This window comes from Camponotus floridanus, unplaced genomic scaffold (genome assembly GCF_003227725.1).
Source record: "Camponotus floridanus strain SB8 unplaced genomic scaffold, Cflo_v7.5 scaffold25, whole genome shotgun sequence".
NCBI lineage: Eukaryota > Metazoa > Arthropoda > Insecta > Hymenoptera > Formicidae > Camponotus > Camponotus floridanus.
In genome coordinates this window covers 2,019,687-2,039,756 of record NW_020229381.1, presented here as the reverse complement: position 1 = coordinate 2,039,756, position 20,070 = coordinate 2,019,687, and the positions used below count along the sequence as shown (strand labels likewise).

The 20,070-nt window shown below is 31.7% G+C and overlaps 3 protein-coding genes across 3 annotated transcripts; 1 reads left to right on the top strand and 2 right to left on the bottom strand.

Annotated features, from left to right (window-relative positions):
- Positions 1-1,418: 1,418 nt before the first annotated feature.
- On the bottom strand, positions 1,419-2,672 carry LOC112638117. The gene has a single exon (XM_025409176.1). The coding sequence runs from the start codon at positions 2,670-2,672 to the stop codon at positions 1,419-1,421; it is 1,254 nt and encodes a 417-aa protein (XP_025264961.1).
- A 13,372-nt stretch (positions 2,673-16,044) lies between these two features.
- Positions 16,045-17,875, top strand: LOC112638126. Its single transcript, XM_025409212.1, has 5 exons — positions 16,045-16,187; positions 16,338-16,562; positions 16,649-16,902; positions 17,040-17,151; positions 17,226-17,875. The coding sequence occupies exons 1-5, from the start codon at positions 16,064-16,066 to the stop codon at positions 17,378-17,380; spliced, it is 870 nt and encodes a 289-aa protein (XP_025264997.1). The 5' UTR covers positions 16,045-16,063; the 3' UTR covers positions 17,381-17,875.
- Positions 17,793-19,446, bottom strand: LOC112638116 (protein ANTAGONIST OF LIKE HETEROCHROMATIN PROTEIN 1-like). Its single transcript, XM_025409175.1, has 3 exons — positions 19,013-19,446; positions 18,341-18,869; positions 17,793-17,815 (listed from the first exon to the last, which is right to left on the bottom strand). Exons 1-3 carry the CDS (start codon positions 19,421-19,423, stop codon positions 17,793-17,795), a joined length of 963 nt encoding a protein of 320 aa, XP_025264960.1. The 5' UTR covers positions 19,424-19,446.
- Positions 19,447-20,070: the final 624 nt, after the last annotated feature.

Below are 20,070 nucleotides of genomic sequence, written 5' to 3'. Positions count from 1 at the left end.
CTACTGGAACATTTGGTCCAATAGTAAAAGAAACAATGTTTAAAGATAATAATATCTTTGTCATGGCATCAAAATCTGGAAAATTAACATCGCATCATTTTGAGATCTGGATAAAAGAAGTGTTTTTTCCAAATGTTGGACCAAAATCAGTGTTATTATTAGATTCTTGGACTGGTCATTGTCCTGATATAATTCAAAGAAACAAACCAGATTTTATAGACAATATTAATTTGTTAACTATACCAGCTGGAGCAACGGGAAAAATACAACCTTTAGATGTATTCGGTTTTCGTTTATGGAAAAATTTTGTTAGACATTTTTCAGATACCATCATGCTTTTAGATCTTGACGTCAAGCTTCATTCAAGAAACAATATTTTAAAATTACAATCATTAACACATAATCAATTTTCATCACCAAGGTTTAAAAATTTATTCAAATATGCATGGTATAAAAGTGGTTATTTAGAAAAGAAACCAGAAGAATTTGATACACCAGTAGATTTTTGTTTCAAAACTAATTTAAAACCAACATGTGATATTTGCGGTGAAATTGCTGTAATTTCTTGCGCATGGTGTAAAAAATCCCTTTGTATAAATCATTTCTTTCATGATCATCATCTTTGTAACCGATATCAACCATGAATATTTGTTATTCTTGTATGCAATAATTATGTATGGTATTTTATGTAATATTTCCATATACATATATATAATGACTTCGGAATACAACTTTATTATATATGATTGAATTTGTCGTTAAATGAGCTATAAGTTTTGTTATGAGACAAATTTAAAAATTTTCAAACATTAAAAGGGAGGGGGGGGGATTTCGAAAAATATGACATTTTCGACAAATCTGATTACATGATTTTGAAGTACATTAAAGACCATAAAACTTTTATTTGAAACTTTTGTTTATATCTCTTATCGCTTCGACGGTATCCGCTGAGAAATGAAAAAATCGATTTTTTTCAAGAAGGTGTTTCACCCCCTTAACGGCCGACTCAGCACTTATAAAAAAATACGTGTCTCCTATTTTGATCTAGACTACAACATATTCAAAGCTCATTAAAATCGGAGGGGGACACTTCCGACCCTTTCCTTGTCAGTTATCTCTCTTTTTCGAACGTACTTTTCATTGTGCAAGATATTCGGTTTCGATCAATCAAAATTGTGTCCGGATTCCAATCTGTGTTTGCTAATAACGGAGTGATTAGACTCATGTAGCTTTATATTGTTACAATGTTCTTTCACTCGGATCCGCAAATGTCTTTTTATTTGCCCAATATATGACAGATTGCAATTTAATTTGTATACAACACTTGTCTTGTCATTGTTGTGTAAGCTGTCTTTACCACATCTAATTAAGTTATTTAGTTTTTTTGTTACTTTGTAGACGACGTTGAAACCACTGTTTCAACGTAGAAGACGGTAGAGATCTTGACTAGTATTCTCTACGTATGGTATAGAGATAAAATGAGTTTTGTCTGGATGAGTAGAGTTGATGTCAACAGTATTGTTGCGGTCACAGTTGTTTAAAAAATTGATTCTTTTTCGAATGTGTCTATGAATAATGTGTTCAGGAAAACAATTATTAAGTAACGTATCGTATACTAACTTAATATTCTCATGTTTGAAGCAGTCATCAGATAGTAAAAAGGCGTGGTCAACTAAATTATAAATAGTATTAATCTTATATTTTAACGGGTGATTCGAGTAAAAATTAATATATCTACCGGACCACGTAGGTTTCCTAAACCAATTAGTGATGAGTTTTGTTCCCAACCGAATGATTTTAACATTGAGAAAACTAATAAAAGAATCAATTTCTTTCTCGTATGTGAATCTTAAACGTTTGTGATAGTTATTAAAACTGGTTAAAATGTCGTCAATTTTTGTGCGTGGTACAATAGTAAAAACATCGTCTACATATCTATAATACATGGGAACGGCGAAATTCAGTGAGTTTAAACATTGTGTCTCCAGATCGTCCATCACCATATCTGCCAAGATAGGTGAAAGTGGAGAGCCCATAGGTGTGCTGAAGATCTGTTCGTAAAAACGTCCGTTAAAGGAGAAGCAAGTAGAGTCTAAAATCAAGTCAATTGCAAATAAGAATTGAGATAAGTTGAATTTAGTATTTTTTGCAATGTCGTCCCAGCGCTTTTTAATGGCATTTTCAACCAACTCCTTTGGAACGTTTGTAAATAACGAAGTCACATCCAACGAAATCATAATGTTATCTTCATTAATGACTGTATTCTTAATATTCTGGACAAAGGACCAACCATCTTTAATAAATGAATTTGGTTTCTTTATCGATTTATACAAAATGTTGTGGATGTAACTCGAAACGTTGTATACGGGGCTTCCCAAAGCAGATACAATGATTCTCAATGAAAAACCGTCTTTGTGGATCTTCGGCAGACCGTAACATCGCGGTAAATTACCGTTCGTACAGTTTAAATTTCTATATGTCAATTCACTGATCAAATTGTTTTTTCGCCATGATTTTACTAGCTCGTTCATTTTATCCGTCAATTTTTTCAGAGGATCTTTGTTCAAAGTTTTGTATGTAGTTTGGTCATTCAGCAGCAGATCCATTTTATCAAAGTAATCTTTTTTATCCATGACAACAGTGGTCTGACCCTTGTCGGCTCTCGTGACCATAATGTCACTATTGTTTTCTCGTAGATATTTTTTGGAAATCGCGAACGAATTAAGGACATACCGGTCTGTAAAATTAATATGTTTTTTCGTAACAAGAAATCTTTGAAGTATATTGGCCACCGAAATACGAGTTGTTTCGATAGTATCGGTGGGCAGAATGTTACTACTCACTTCAAAGTTCTTGATCACGTCCAAAACATAGTTAGTGCGGTCATTATTTTGTTTATGTTCGATAGGCAAGGCAAAGTTCTCACCCAAGCTCAAAAAATCCGAGACCGTATCAGGAATGGCCTTACTGCTGATGTTGACCAACCACTTAGAATTATTGATGTTTGAAAAAAGATGTGAACAGGAATTGTGTTTTTGTTTTAAGTTGTTGAACTTCTTAATTGAGTTATTCTTTATACTAAGATCAAAGGATGAAAGTCTGTGTTTATTTAATGCAAAAAAATCAGTCAGTAGATCGTGAGGTAGACATTCATACAGTCGTTTTTCAATATATTTAATTTTATTGAGTAGATAATTTAAATTAATGTTAAATATCTTTTCACACTCTAAATCGTCGTGCTTTGCTATATATTCAAAACCGTTAATTTATTTATTTATAAATCTTTTTTAGTGTACACTTGATAAGGACCACAATCATATGGTCGAAACGTCGTATTAATAAACTCAATTTTTTGGCTAGTTTGGTCGACTACAATTTTTTCAATAATCCTTTGATTATTCGACTAGCGATATCAATTATCTACAATATTTTATTCAAATTTGCATTTCCACCAAGTATAATTCCGACTGTTATTTCATGCGTTTAAATATTTTGTAACTATCGTTAAGGTCTTCATGACCTTCTTTTGTTTTAATCTTTGCGTTTACCTTTATAATTTTGTATGACATTGAAAATGATCTATAGAAGATCGAAACGTGCGTTTGTCGATTAAATGTATTTAAATAATTTTTTGCTCTGACAGACTTTCCATTATTAAATTACTTTTTAACATCAGTGGATCTGTCTTAGCGTTATTAATTCGTAATTGTCATTTCGTACTATCACCCTACGTCACGGTCCTAAGTCTTTTCTTATAAAAATTTGTATTATTACTATACAAATCGTTAACCCTTCTCGTTTTTCAGTTATTAGAAGAGTTCGATTATGCATAGAGCACCGACCGGGTAAAAACATGATGCACGTCGACGTCCTCAGTCGAAGTCCTCTGCCATCCTGCTTCACCGTGAATGAATGTGAGGAGAGGCTAATGGCACGATTAAAAAGGATGCAGAGAGAAGATGACGAACTGAAGAAGCTCGTTGATGCTATGGAGCGGGGAGAAGAAAATGGGTATCTGATTCGAGGCGGAATTCTGTACAAAAAAGCAGGCGGCGATATCCGATTGAGTCTCCCCAAGATTAATACAGACGCAAATTATTAGAAGATCTCACGAGCTCGGACACTTTGGAATCGGTAAGACGGAGGCTTTAATGAAGAGAAATTTTTGGATCCCCAATCTCTTTCGAAGATTGGGGATCCAAAAATTTCTCTTCACCAAACCTAACCTAACCAAAGATCGAAAGAATCGTGCGGAATAGTGTGACGTGCATCCTAGCCTAGCGAAAGCGCGGAAAACAAGAGTGCCTACTAAATCCAATTGAGAAGGACACCATGCCGCTGAATACGTCTCCCGTTGATCATTTAGGTTCTTTACCATCGACCAAGAAGAGCTATGCCTATATCTTTATTGTCGTCGATGGCTTTTCGAAGCTTTTGTAGCTATATATGCGACAAAATCTACGACTGCAGCCGAAGTCACGAGCCGTTTGAAGAAACAATCATGAATGTTCGGTAATCCACGGAGAATTATCTTCGATAGAGGTAAAGCATTTACTTACAAAAAATTCGAAGAGTACACTGCAACTCAGAGAGTATCGAACATCAACTTATCACCACGGGAATCTCAAGAGCTAACGGTCAAGTCGAGCTTGAATCGCATGTTGATACCGTTGTTAACCAAGTTATCAGCTCCACAACCTCATGAATGATACACATATCTGGACGCTGCTCAGTTATGCTTAAATACGATGCTTCATAGAGGCAGACACCCTTTCGTGTTCTATTGGATTAGGTTAGGTATCCTCGTGTTCGTAACGATTCTGACGTTAAGGAGATACTTGAAAACGAACTCGTTACTTCATTCAATGACGACTGAGACGAATTGCGATGGCAGGCCAAACTTATCGAGAAAATGCAATGCAAGAATAAGGCGAATTACGATAAAAGAAGGAAGAAACCTGTTCAATATAGGATGGGAGATGTCATAGCCATTAGGCGTACACAATAAGGACCGGGACTTAAATTTTCCCATAAATATCTGGGGCTCTATGGGTTATACGCGTTTTACGCAACGATCGCTGTCCTGCGCAAAATCAGAGAGCATGAGGGACTACTGCAGACATCTTCGGCAGCCGATTTCAAGAAAATGGCTCGAAAATGATGACGAGGGCAGAGTTTCTGAGAAGAAAGATTAGTAAAACCGATGAACATTCGGATTGAATGCTCGTGCAGGATGGCCGTGGAAACGTAAGATTCGAAACGCGGCGCGACCGTTATTCTCGACTGCTTTGTTATTTGTTTATCTGAATATTATTCTCTCGAGAAGGGCATTTTGGCGAGCAAGCGAGTTAATCGTAAATCGAGCATTGAAACAATCAGTCGCCGGAACGTTTGGAGCGATAACGAAACGAGTACGCCGCCCGTTGCGATTGTTGAACCTACTCCGATATATAATATTTCTATCTGTAGGGAAATTTATATAATAAATTTATCATTTTGTATTATTATATATTAAACCATCTTTTCTCCATCAAAACCCTTACATTAATTAATAATACACAATTATTGACATTAATTTACTAGTAATATATATTTACATTATAAATTCTTCTAACTTAATTGCAAGTATAAGCAAAAATATTAATATATAATATTTTTAATATGTAATAAATAATTATAATAATTTTAAACTCCCTCTTTATAATTTGTAACATGTAACGTACAATGTAATGCAAACTTTTTTAGCAGTAATGCAAACTTTATTTAACTATAATGCTAGTTAATATTTTTACTGAAAGCTATTTTTCTATATTATTTTATTTATTTATTCAATCATATAAATTATTTCCAAATTTATTCAATTTAATCAAATCCCTAGATAATGCATTTTTTTATAATTTAAGTTCAACAAAAGTGTAAGTAAATATTAATTTTGTTATAAGAATCCTGCTATTATATACTATAATAGACATTCATACTAATAGATACTATGATAGATATAATAATTCATTTTGTTCTTTTTCCCATATCAAAATTATGTATATACCCTCCGTAAATGTACAATTAAATGTACAATTAATATGTCATAAATTTCTAAATGTGAATATTGAGAAAATTAAAAATATTAATTAAAAACAAGTTTATAATTTATTATATTATTAACTGTCATATTTCTTTAGATTTAATTTTTGCTATAAAAATGTTTAAAACATAAAATTAATAATAATTCTAAACGAAAAGGTAGTATAAAGGTAGTAGTCCGATAATAAAGTAAATTAATATAAGCACAAAAACATTGATCAGATCAGATCTGATTTTTAGCCGATGCTCCCGTTTTATAGGATTTAATTACTCACTTCAGCGTAATTCGGTTTTCCCTCCGAACAATATCGACGGATCGGTCCCATCAGTGGTTTCGGCTAAACCGAAGTTTGATAACTTTCGGCGGACTTCGAATGTTTACGACATTGTTATTGCCGTTACGGATTTTGATAAACTTTAGAAATAGGCGCAACGCTCTGCCAATTGCCCGACTGATGTTCGGGCGATAGACTTCCAGCGGATGAACGGCCGGGTAATACATTGTAAAATGCATTATTACATTACACCTTTCCTACTCAATGCCTGAATTTGAGGCATTATTCAATACACAGTAAAAAATTTTGTGTTAAATTTAACATATTTCACATGTCCCAATTTATCCACTCTAATTTTAATGTTAATTTAACAAAAGGCAAGTATGTAAATAAATGACACAAGTAATATGTTTAAAAATTAACACAAAAATGTAACACTTAAACTTTATCTGGAAATAAGGTTTATGTTAAATTAACATATTTTTAATGTTAAATTTAATTAAAAGAAAATGTTATTCTTACATTTTTATAATAAATAACAGAAGAGATATGTCGATCTAACATATGGAAACCGTTATAGAAAGAAAAATAACACAACTTATCTGTTCATATTAACATATAACATATTTCATCAAAAATTCATGCATTTACATATTAATTGTGTTGTTTTAATTCTTAGAAACGGTGAATATTAACTCAACGCAGAAATGTCAAAATAACGCAACAATAATATGTTACATTAACATAAGAGTATGTTAAAAATTTAACACAAAAATTTTTACACGAAAATTTTTACAAGAAAATTTTAATAGAAATACAAAATGTTTTTTAAGTGTTGTGTGTATATGTTAGAGTCATTTTCTCCTTTTGCTTCATAGATCGACATTTGACTCACGTCATGTGCCGTGGCAAACTCGGACCATTATTTTTCAATTTCGCATGCTCTTGCTTTGTCATCCGCCATTTTAAATAAGTTTATCTCGCAACATTGAAATAAATTGATTCTTAAAGTAGAGATTTTAAACTTCATTTTTATTTTTTACAGACCTTTCTATCTTTATTATTTACGAAATTATCGTCATTTGATTTGGTGATTTTTTCTGCAAATTTTAAGTGTACTGTTTTTTTGTATAAACTCTCAAAGTTGACAAATATAGAATATTATAATTTATATATTGTAACAATTCTTAAATTTTTATACTATGCAAAGTGGGCTATTTTAATCAATCCACTAGAATATCATACAACCTTTACGTTTAAAGCAAAAACGTTTCAGACAATAATTGAACTGAAATTATTTCAAGGGGGGGACATAAGATGATACAATAACTTGATCTCATGGATAGTCATTTGAAGATAGTCACGTGAAGGCCATCTTTAATTGCATATTGCTTTGAATCTTCTTCACAAAATTTGCTTTGTCAAATCGATTTTCTTTTGACTTTAGTTTAACTTTTAACTTTAGTTTTTTTTTACTTAAGTTTTGGAGAAAAGAAAATAGTCAGCCAGGGCCAAATTGGGAAAATATGTATATGTATATGTATATATATTCGAAAAATATAGTAAAAACGTAGTGAAACCTTCGTTGAACATATCAAGCCAATAAGATGAACTGAAATAGATTATCAAGTATTTTTGTTTTATCTTATACTACACCCTTGGCGGAGCTGTAACCGCTATAGGGCGCGTCCCCCGGGTGGCGGATGGGGGAACGCTCGGCGTGTCCTTGGACTCGCAGGGTAAGAGGGAAACAAAATACCTCTCGTGGACCAACAGCAAATCAGGCAATGAACAAAACATACGGAAGTTATACCCCAGGTGGCAGCCCAGTTAGTCTGGAAAATCCACCCTCTACGGAGGTCGGCCCTACGGATTCTGGGGAGGGCCGGACATTGTTTGTTAATTATTCATTGAATAAACCCTCAACAATAACTGAAGGTAATGAGCTGATGTCTATGACTCGCTCGCTCTCATCAGGCGGAACTCAATCGGGTATCGGATCATCAACTATGAACGACAAAGCCGATTTTGGGCAACTGATGGCAGAAATCCAGCGATTACAGCAGATAGTTACCACTTTACGCCAAGAAAATGCAGAACTAAAGGTTCGATTCAAGGACCTGTCTGAATCAAACACAGATTCTCTAGTAAATTCCTCAACTAAATCTAAAAGAAACGGGAAAGCTCCTGATAAGGTGGAAAATCCCAAACTTCATAAAGAATATGAAACTGATGAGGAAGAACTCCAAAGAGAAACCGATTGGATTCTCAAGAAAAACAGAAAACGAAAAAACGAATTTGTATCTCCACCTGATAAACAACATAAAAAGGGCATTCTACAATTCGAAAAACCTAAGGTACGAGCCCCACCTCCTTTCTATATTGATAAATTAGGCGAGAAAAGTTTGAAAACCCTAATGCAAAAAATTGAGGAAGCTACCCTCAGCAGCGATAATTTTACCTCCCAGACTCTGGCTGGTGGCGGGATCAAGGTGAATGTCTCCTCTGATACTCTCTATAGAGCCGTTACAAAAATTTTGTTGGATGAAAAGTTTAGCTTCCACACGTACGAAAATAAAAACCACAAGCCGATTCGAGTAATGTTTAGGCATTTACATCCTAGTACTGACCCTGAGGACATCATCACCGAACTAAGAGAAAAATACCATCTACCTGCTGAAAATGCAGTCAACATAATTAATAGGAAGGACAAGAAACATCTCCCACTATTTATGATAACATTCAGGAACGAAGCCAACGCAAAGGAAATTTTCCAGCTAAGACTTCTCCTCCATCAAAAAATTAAAGTTGAAGCATTGAGGAAAAATGTCACAATTCCTCAATGCAAGAAATGTCAGGGTTTCGGGCCCAAAATCATTGCTTCAAAGAGGCATTTTGCGTAAAATGTGCAGGTAAACATCATACCTCCCAATGCAACAAACCTAAGGATGCAGACCCAAAATGCGTAAATTGTGGCGGCAAGCACCCAGCTAGTTACAGAGGCTGTGAGATAGCCAAGGAACTACAATTAAGACGAGTAAGAAACACTAACTTGAAAAACCCTAAATCTGTGAACAGACAGACGCCAGCTGAGCCAACATTTGCTAAAACGTTTGCTCAAGCAGTCATAACTAAGAACATTAACGAGGACAATGACGAGAAAAAAGGGAAAGAAAAATCGACCAACGATTTTTTAATTGCAACCCTAAACCAAATCTTAGATAGATTTAATAAATTCGAGGAAAGATTTACTATTCTTGAAAAAAAGTTCGCCGAAAGCACTAGACCAATACTGGCTAGTAAACAAGCTAAACCAAAGAGAAAATAAGTAAAACTTACCGAATAGCCACCTGGAATGCTAATGGACTTGCCCAGCATGTTTATGAAGTCTCCGCTTTCGTGGAACTTCACGATATTGATGTACTATTGGTTTCAGAATCCCACTTCACCAAGGAATCCCATATTAGCATGAGGGGTTACATGCTTTACCATACAATCCATCCTGACGGCAAAGCGCGTGGAGGAACGGCAATACTTATTAAATCAAGTATTAAACATTATGAGTTACAAAAGTACGAAACTAGCCATCTCCAAGCAACCTCTGTCAACATCGATGACGAACGAGGAAATCTGGCTATTTCGTCCGTCTATTGCCCACCCAGACACTCGAATACTCAGAAACAGTTTGAAGACTTTTTTAATACTCTTGGGGAGCGTTTCATCGCTGGAGGTGACTATAATGCTAAGCACACGCACTGGGGTTTCCGGCTAATCACCACCAAAGGACGTGAACTATTAAGAACTGCAAACGAGCATAACATGAGTTTTATCTCAACCAGTAATCCGACTTACTGGCCTTCCGATCCAAATAAAACCCCGGATCTCCTTGATTTCTTCGTGGTTAAAGGGATTAACGAAAACTATATGAAGGTGGAAAACTGTTACGAACTGTCATCAGATCATTCTCCAGTGATTTTAACCATTAGTGCAACTTTTCTTAAAACAATTCGACAACCCTCCCTAACTAGTAGAAGAACTGATTGGGATCTATTCCGTGAAGAGCTGGAGGCAAAAATCAACTTAGAATCCCACTCATAACCAGCGATCAATTGGATGATGCAGCTGAACAGTTTACTATGGCAATTCAACAGGCTGCCTGGGCTGCTACACCCCTGGTAACTGAAAGAAATTCAAGTGAATCGAATTTTCCAATTGAGGTCAGGAAACTAGTAAAGGAAAAACGATCAGCCCGTAAGAGATGGCATGAAACTAGAGATCCGGATGATAAAACTGTCGTTAACCGGCTTAGTCAACAACTCAAGCGCCTCCTACAGAAAACTAAGAACGAAAGCTTTAAATCTTACCTGAAAAACCTGTCCTGTTCCAAGGAATCAGAGTATTCCTTATGGAAGGCCACCAAAAGACTGAAGAGACCCAAATTACACAATCCTCCAATCAAAAAAGCTAATAACACCTGGGCAAGAGATAATAAAGACAAAGCTGAAGCCTTTGCAGACCACTTAGAAAAAACATTCCAACCTGACGAATGTCCAGTGGATTATCATGAAACTTTACATTTCAAGGCAAATGAAGATACAAGAAAAATCCAGGCTATTTCGCCGAAAGAAACTATGCATATGATTAATAAATGCATGAATCCTAAAAAGGCGCCTGGATACGAACTAATCACAGTGCGGATCTTAAAGGAACTACCCCAAAAGGCCATCAACTTCGTTACATATCTGTTTAATGCGGCTATAAGACTGAAATATTTCCCCCAATCGTGGAAAGTAGCGCAAATTACAATGATTTCCAAGCCTGGCAAACCTGAAAATGAGATAGCATCTTATCGCCCAATATCGCTACTTCCAATAATCTCCAAGTTATTCGAGAGACTGATTCTGAAGCGGCTTATACCAATAATTGAGGGAAAACAGCACATACCTCAACATCAATTTGGTTTCCGAAATTCTCACTCCACTATTGATCAGGTACACCGTGTAACCAACGTCATTGAAAAAGCCTTTGAAGAGGGAGAATACTGCCCTGCTGTGTTCCTCGATGTAGCACAGGCATTTGACAAGGTATGGTACGAGGGACTATATTATAAGTTGAACCTAATATTGCCTAAAGATCATTATCTGCTGATAAAGTCATATCTCACAAGCAGATATTTTCGAATCAAAATAGGAGATGAATTCTCCAGCCTTAAACCTATTTCTGCTGGCGTGCCGCAGGGCAGTGTTTTGGGCCCCATGCTCTACCTGTTGTTCACTGCTGATATCCCCAAAGGGAAATCTACTACAATGGCTACGTTTGCCGATGACACAGCTATCCTTTCAGTGAATAGCTGTTTAGCTAAAGCAACGAAAAATCTGCAATTAGCGCTTGATGATATATCTGAGTGGACAAAAAAATGGAGGATTAAAATTAACGAACTCAAATCCGTCCATGTAACTTATACTTTAAGAAAAATTCAATATCTACCGGTAACCATCAATCAACGTGTCATTCCTCATAACAACTCAGCAAAGTATCTGGGTATGACTTTAGATGCGCGACTTACTTGGAAGGACCATGTACGTAACAAGTGCACTGAAATAAAGCTCAAGCAAAGAAAAATGTATTGGCTACTAGGACGTAACTCACAGCTAGCTGTTGATAACAAGTTATTACTTTATAATCAAATATTAAAACCAATCTGGACCTAGGCGCGGCTCTCTGGGGTTGCGCGAAAGAAGCGAACAGGAAGAAGATTCAAACGATCCAGAATCAAATACTTAGATCCATAGTTAACGCTCCCTGGTATATTAGAAACGATGTCATTCATGCGGACCTTGGGATATCCACCGTAAGCAAGGTTATCCAGAAATTTGCCAAGAAACATGAGGATCATCTGCACGACCACCCCAACGAGGAAGCCATTCAACTTCTTGATAATAGTGATGCACTTCGGAGGCTTAAGAGACTTAAACCTTACGATTTATTAACTTAAACGATAAACTCATTCTTAATGATATTAACCGTATGAGAAACCTCCTACTGGGGAGATTTTTCTCGCAAACGCTATCACACTTATACGTACGACTAAATGTTCTTGTTTGATGAACAGATTGTAGTAATTATTTAATTTAAAAAAAAAAAAAAAAAAAAAATCTTATACTACAAACAATTTTCATTTGTGCGCGATAAAATCAAGTTCTTCATTATAAATGATATCTGCTTCTCTGAAAATAATTCATAATGATACGATTATGTCGGAATACTTGTAATAAAAACACAGTTTAATGGCATAAATTAACTATATATTACGTATGTTAGAATTCAAAAAACATTGGATTTATATAATTTTGTTTTTAATAAGTCTAAAATACTTAAACATTAATCTTGTTAAACTATTTTCAAAATCTTAAAAAATATATATCTCTAAAATATTTTTAAAATTTATTTTTTCTTATTGAGAAACTAATAAGTAAAAAGTCAAAACCAGTACAAGTTAAACACACATAAAAGTCTATATTTTATAGAACTTAAACTACTATAAGAAAAAGCTGTACTTTAAAGTACTGTATAATAAAGATATGTATGTCTAAAAATTCATATTAGCTTTGACATTTTTTACTTTAAATGTATTTTGTTGTTTATAAAAGCCTATGTATTAAAAATATACAAATTATAATTTCTCAATATTTTACTATTTTTTTCTCGCTTAATAATATTCAAATGTAGCTATCATTTTATTTTGTATTAAAAGAACAAAAATATTTGTCGAATTTTCCTGGGTTGAAATCCTGCTACAATTAATCATCTGCAATTGACATATTTCAACAGAAGTACTGGAAAATGTATGGCAAAATTTATTTTTCATATTTCCACTTACCCTTTATCTTTTTCTTTGTTTGTATATGAACTTTCGAAAAAATCTTTTACGTTATTAATTGAAATGTGAAGTTTCATATACAAGTTGTAAAGTCTAGCTAATATGACTGTTGAATTTAAAAGAGACAATTTCTTCTCTAACATCATATAGAGACTTTGATATACAACCTAAAGTACCTAACTCTCTATTGTCAATTCGCTTCCATTATATTTATAGAATTTAATGCAGTAAGATTTATGAATATGCATTGAATGAATGATATAAATGCTAATATTGACTTTATTGATGAAAATATCTATTATGACCAAATTTATATCATAATGCAAAGATAATACGGAATCTGACAAACGATACTTAAATCCATCGAGTCGCGTAACATTCAAGTTTTTGTCAAGGAATAGCGAAAGTGTATTAAAGCACTTTATAATAGTTTAAGGAATGTCATATTAAATTGTAGATATCTGTAAAACATTTCTTTATTAAAAAGAAAACAAACGAGACAAATCTGTCGAATTCTATATAAGAACAGAGAAAATGAACAAAATTTACATTTATTTTTGATAAATAAATATGACTAATTTAAACACAAGATTAAAAATAAAATTGATAAAAAGAATGGAAAATAAATATTCTTTTATGAAAAAAGAATATTTTTTACTTAAAGAAATAAAAACAGTTTGAGTCTTTATCTATAAATACTTATAAATATATATAAATATTATATCTATAAATATCTGTAAATATTATTTACATTTGTAAGATATAAGATAAATATAATTTATTTTTTTTAATTATATATTGTAGTATTATTATATATACATATGAAGTAAGTTAGCATCCTCTGAGATAAAACTTTTTCATAAAAAAAATATGTTAAACTTAAAATGTGACAGCATTAAAATATTTAAGAAATAATGGATTTACTTAAATGTAACTGAGCTTTATCAGTGATAACTCAACGTTTATTGCATGTTATTTTCTAAATCTATTTGTGTTTTTGATCTTATGTAAGTTAAAAGCTTAATCATGATCGTCTCGCTTCGAGGAACCACCAAAAACTGACAATATCTTCAGCGTGATATACTATATCAAGTACTTAATGTATGTACTTTATTTTCTTAATTCGATATGTATCAAGCATGCTATTATAGATTTACATAGGTATTTGATATATTATATCAGATCTTCACTATACTGATGGAAAATAGTGGCGGATGGGCAATGAATGGACAGTGGTCCTCTAGTCTTTTATTTAAAAAAAAAACATTTATCTCTTTAAAATAAAGAAAAATTTAAAACTATACTAATTTTATTATTTAAAAAATTTTTTTAAGCGTTCTCAACTGGCGATAAAATTCAAGAATTCGATTTATGTAAATTTTACTTGTTATATGATATATAACATAAAAATTTACGCGTAATATCAAGGCGCATATAAGGAACAAACATAAATATGCATCAATATGATTATAAATATGTTAAGATGTATCCGTGTATGTACATGTGTTGTGTGTGTGTATATATGTATCTTCGTACATAGATACAAATAATGTCACAATAATGTTACATTTAACATCTTTCACTCCCTCTCCTATATGGTTATGTAGTAAATATGTAATAGGGGAAAAGAAAAAGAATAGGAAATAATTTGTTCAAAAGGAAATGTTTTTTAGGACAAAGAAGAACTTTAAGTAGAAGTTTATAAAAGAGAAATTAGATACTAGATTTTTTTACAATAATTTTGATTTATTTATTTTAAAATGTATCAAGAAAAATATGCGAAAGAATATACAGAATACAGGAAGTATATATTTTTAATATTAAAATTATTATTACATTAAATGTAAAAATTAATATATTAATAATAAATAGTGAAAATATATTAATAATAAATATTAATACATAAAGTGATAATATTGATATTAATAGTAATTATTACATTAATTAAATATTAATATAATAAACCATAAAAATATTAAAGTTCATATTTAATAGATCTTAAATATCTAATAGATCTCTAATATCTCTCTGATATTAGGAATATCAAGAGACACGGTAGTGTCTTGTGCTAAGTCCCGCGTTAAGCAACAAGACGTTCCGTGTATCTTTACGCGAGTCGGATAGTTTGAAATATTCGAGATTATCATATTGAAATAATCGCTGAACAGATCGAGTTCTTACTAGGCTTCATTGATAGCTTGAGTTTGATTTATATAAGAAAAATGTCTTTATTTTTGCTCTATGTGCATCGTGAACAGCAATATTATGATCCAAAGTCGAAATGAAACGTCTCCTTGGTCAACGCTCAAGTCCCCAATGCGCAAGCGTACAAAGTTGTACGGTTGACGCATTCGACATAAGATTGCGCTAGCGGCGCTCCGTGATATTAAGACTACTATACATATTGTGTGCGTTCGAAAATATGTTTGGTTGGTGTTGGGAAAAAAGATAAAGTTGGCAGTATTGAAAACTCCCAGTGCTGCGTTTCGTTTCTCCCACTGGGATCACTGGGATTTAAAAAATTTGCTATTGAGATATTAAAAGAGATAAATAACTTAAATACTTATATACTTATATACTTAAATACTTATATACTTAAATATATTTTATAATAATATATTTTATTTGTATACATATATAAATAGGTATATACGCTATAGTTATTATAATTAATGTAGTCATAATTGAATACGAATCTGTTCTAACCTTTATTTCTCTTTCTCTCTTTTACATAAATTATTGCTTTTTACATTTAAATATAACATAATCGTATAACATTACAGATCATTCCTCTTATTATTACTATTGTTAAACATATCTTTAAAAAATGAATGACTCTCTACAGTTAATTAAGAAACACAACATTTGTCAATTGAAGTTACTTGATGAAACAACTAATATAGAATATAAAATAGAAGTTAATGAAGATGATTATAATCGTGCTTATACAGGTGTGTACATTTCAATATTAAATAGTTAACTATTTTGTGACATAACTAAATAGATTTAATAACATTTTTGTACATAATTTCTTTTCTTAATTATATAGTATAATTATTATGCATTGTTTAAAATATATTATGTTATTTCTTTATATATAGATATTACATTTGCTAATGCTTTGCTACAAAAAGCAAAACATACAGTTTTAATTAACAAACATAATTTGAGCACAATTGATAAACCCAGTTGTTCGAAAACAAATGAAGAAAATATAAATACTAGCATACAACTTGACGATTCATTGTCAGATACTGATACTGATCAAAAAGAAACAAACAACAATGCTTCAGATATTGAGAATGAAACAAACATGTTAAATATAGGTATGTTAAAATTATTATACAATTGCAGAAAACTAACAAGATTTATTAAATAATTAAATTTATTAAATTTATTTTTTTCTTTTTAGAACCAACTGATAAGTGGACACATAATGCTACACTTTTGTTGATCTCATTATATAAAGAAAAGTCGCATATGTTGGGTAAAGGACCCCATAAGAAAATGTGGAATCTAATTTCTCAACGCATGAAGGAAAAACAATATAATTTTACAGTCACGCAATGTTATAATAAAATGGACACTTTAAAACGACGATATCGTCAAGTTATCGATCATAATGCTCAAAGTGGAAATGATAGAAAAGAATGGATATATTTAGAGGTACTAAATTATAACAAAAAAAATATTCAGAATTATAACAATTGTTTAGTTTTGCTACTAATAATGAAAATTTTTATAATTAAATAAACTATAAATAATAAATCATAACTTTTTCTCTTAAAATATGTATATTTTAGTCATTAGATGAAGTTTTTTCCAATAAAACATGGGTAAAACCAATATCTGTAGCGGGATCAAATATCCGAGAACCTGAAAAGTCATTATTCGATGACAATGAATCATCAAACAGTTAGTAACTAAAAAAGTAAATTTTATTGTTTGTTGTTGTTATTTAGATTTATAATTAACAATATTTTTTTTAGAACGACAGAAAATCTCATTACACGAAGAAAGAGCAAATTATTTGCGAACATCACTGGAAGAAAAACGTTTAAAACGAGAAGACACTGCTAATTATAGAGCAGAAAAAATAAAAATTTTAAAAGATTTAAAAGAAATTTTTCAAACAAGAAAGTGATATAAACATTATTTGATGCAGTCTTAGCAGAATGACTAACTAGTAATTTTTAAACAATGTTTTACGCTCTAAATCTCTTGTGACACAATAACTGTTTGATGTCTCAAGTCTTAGATCCAAATTCATAATTGTTTTCAAATCTTAAGATTTAAAAATTTCTTAAAGATCATATTCAACCAATGCAATTGTCGCATATTGAGATTTTAAAAACGACTATAAATTCGGACCTAAATGTATATACGAAGATTGTCTTTGTGTATACAAGTGTATATAAGTCACATATTCATTTAAGAGTTTTAAGAAAAAAAAAGTACAAATTAAAACTATAAGGTCTGGTTCCACAACTCGAGTTAATCTGAGTTTAATATGTTAAATTGAGTCCTAATTGGTCCATTCACTACTTAAACTCGGATTAACTGGATTGTGGAACTGGGCCTAAGTAAGTTTACAAAACTGCATAAGTCTACTCAGATTGTGATATTATTAATAATTCTATTATTATATATTTATTAATAGTGTTGTGATAGATTACTAAGGAAATTAATTGACTGTTCTTTTTATTTACTTTTTTCATTCCTTTGATTATTTATTTTTTTTGATTATTATAAAAACTATTGTATTTATTTGTTAAATAATCTAGTTTCTACATATCTATTACAAGTCAAAATGTAATAACTTGTTTTTTATTTACAAGATGTGTTGGTTTTTTCAAAATACTATTGCTTATTATTAAAATGTTCAAATTCTTTATTTGTTACTTATAATTAAATATAATAAAAATTAATAATGAATATTAAGATGTCAATTCATTTTATTTTATTTCTTTGTCATACATTTTAAAGAATGCTATATAAAAATTAATATACTTTACAAATATTTATATATATAAACACACACACACACACACACACACACACACACACACACACACTACATAAACATACAAAAATTAATTCCTATCTTGAAAATTATTATTTGCAATTATTTCCATTAATCGATTTCTTTTTACATTTCCTTCTTCTCTCAATTCATTAGTGATAGCTAACGGTTCCATTTCGTGTAGCATTTCAGGTACAACAACAGGGATTTCAATAGCATCATTTTTTAATAAACAAATGTTGTGTAATACACAACAACTAACTACGTAATATGGAATTAAATCTGTCCTTGTCATTGGCAACTTATCCAATAAATAACGCCATCGTCCTTTCAATAATCCGATTGCTCTTTCTATAATTGTTCGGGCAGATGACAAATTACGATTAAATTCTTTCTGTCTCCTAGTTAAATGACCATTATCATAGAATGGTACCATGACATTTTTTTGTATACTATACGCTGCATCGCCCAATAAATGACTGTCTTCAGGAAAAAATTCTGGAGTACAATATTGTTGTACACCAGAATAAAGAAACACTCGCATGTCATGCACACAACCTGGCATTCCAGCAAAGACATGAATGAAAGATAAATCATGTTTACAGATTACCTAGAAAGAAAATATAGTTATTCTTAACAAACAATTTGCTGTTTCTACATATTGTTCATTCAGTTTACATTAATAGAGTTTGTAATATTTACTATTTCTTAAAATTAGTATATTTAATTGAAAAAAATTTTATTTTTCCTTACTTGTAATTGCATAGAGAATCTGCCTTTTCTGTTAATGTAACTATTAGCATCTCTTTTTGGTCGAGCAATGTTTATATGTGTTCCATCAATGATACCTAGAACTTTTGGAAATCCATACAATCTCTGCATGTTTGTCCATGTTGTTTCAGCTTCTTCATAATTAGGCCATCTGATGAAACAATTTCGAAGGCTGTACAATGCTCGAACAACTCTTTTGACGGAAAACCATGCAGTTGATCTGGCAACACCAAATCTTTCACATATGGAGCGATAAGAATCTGGTGTTGCCAAAACATAAATAGCTATTAATAGCTGTTTTGTTGAATTAATTTGTTCTCTTCCTATGAATGGAAAGTTTTTTAATTGGGGTCCAATTAAATGTAACAAAAAATAAAAAGTATTACGCTCCATCCTGTAACAAATAACATCACATATATTATTATTAATATGAACGTGTGTTTTATATTAATAATGCTATAATTATAATAAAAATGACATGATTTACCTAAAATGTGATTTAAATTCAATATTTGTATATCTGGTAACAACATTTTCCAAATAATCTGTTATTTTTGGTACGATATTCCTTTCACCTCTATTGTTATTACCTCTATTTTCGAATAAAATATTTTGTAATTCTTCATTATCATCATCACTATCTGAAGAAGAACTACTCGAAGATTCAAAAATGATGTTTTCGAGTAAAATATATTGTTCCATAATAATAATTAATGTAATTGTAACACTTTCATATATTGTACATACGGTACAATACAATCCCAATGATCCCAGTGGGAGAAACGAAACGCAGCACTGGAAGTTTTCAATACTGCCAACTTTATCTTTTTTCCCAACACCAACCAAACATATTTTCGAACGCACACATAAAGAAGATCTTAAAAATAAAATTCGAAAGGCGTGTGCGGAAATCACTCCTCCGATAATTCGGAGAGTAAGGAAAAATTTTATGCGGAGGATTGCTTTATGTTTAGAAGAGAATGGCAGTTACATTGAGCATATATTGTGAACATTAAAAAATAGTTTTTTGTTTAAATTTA

Bases quoted from the DNA above. Each gene is read 5' to 3' on its own strand.
- LOC112638117 (XM_025409176.1), bottom strand. From the start codon at position 2,672: ATGGTCACGAGAGCCGACAAGGGTCAGACCACTGTTGTCATGGATAAA.
- LOC112638126 (XM_025409212.1), top strand. From the start codon at position 16,064: ATGAATGACTCTCTACAGTTAATTAAGAAACACAACATTTGTCAATTG. The intron at 16,188-16,337 runs GTGTGTACATTT...CTTTATATATAG, and splicing joins TTATAATCGTGCTTATACAG to ATATTACATTTGCTAATGCT. The intron at 17,152-17,225 runs GTTAGTAACTAA...TATTTTTTTTAG, and splicing joins TGACAATGAATCATCAAACA to AACGACAGAAAATCTCATTA.
- LOC112638116 (XM_025409175.1), bottom strand. From the start codon at position 19,423: ATGGAGCGTAATACTTTTTATTTTTTGTTACATTTAATTGGACCCCAA. The intron at 18,870-19,012 runs GTAAGGAAAAAT...TTTTCTTTCTAG, and splicing joins GATTCTCTATGCAATTACAA to GTAATCTGTAAACATGATTT. The intron at 17,816-18,340 runs ATAGGAATTAAT...AAACTTACTTAG, and splicing joins TGCAAATAATAATTTTCAAG to GCCCAGTTCCACAATCCAGT.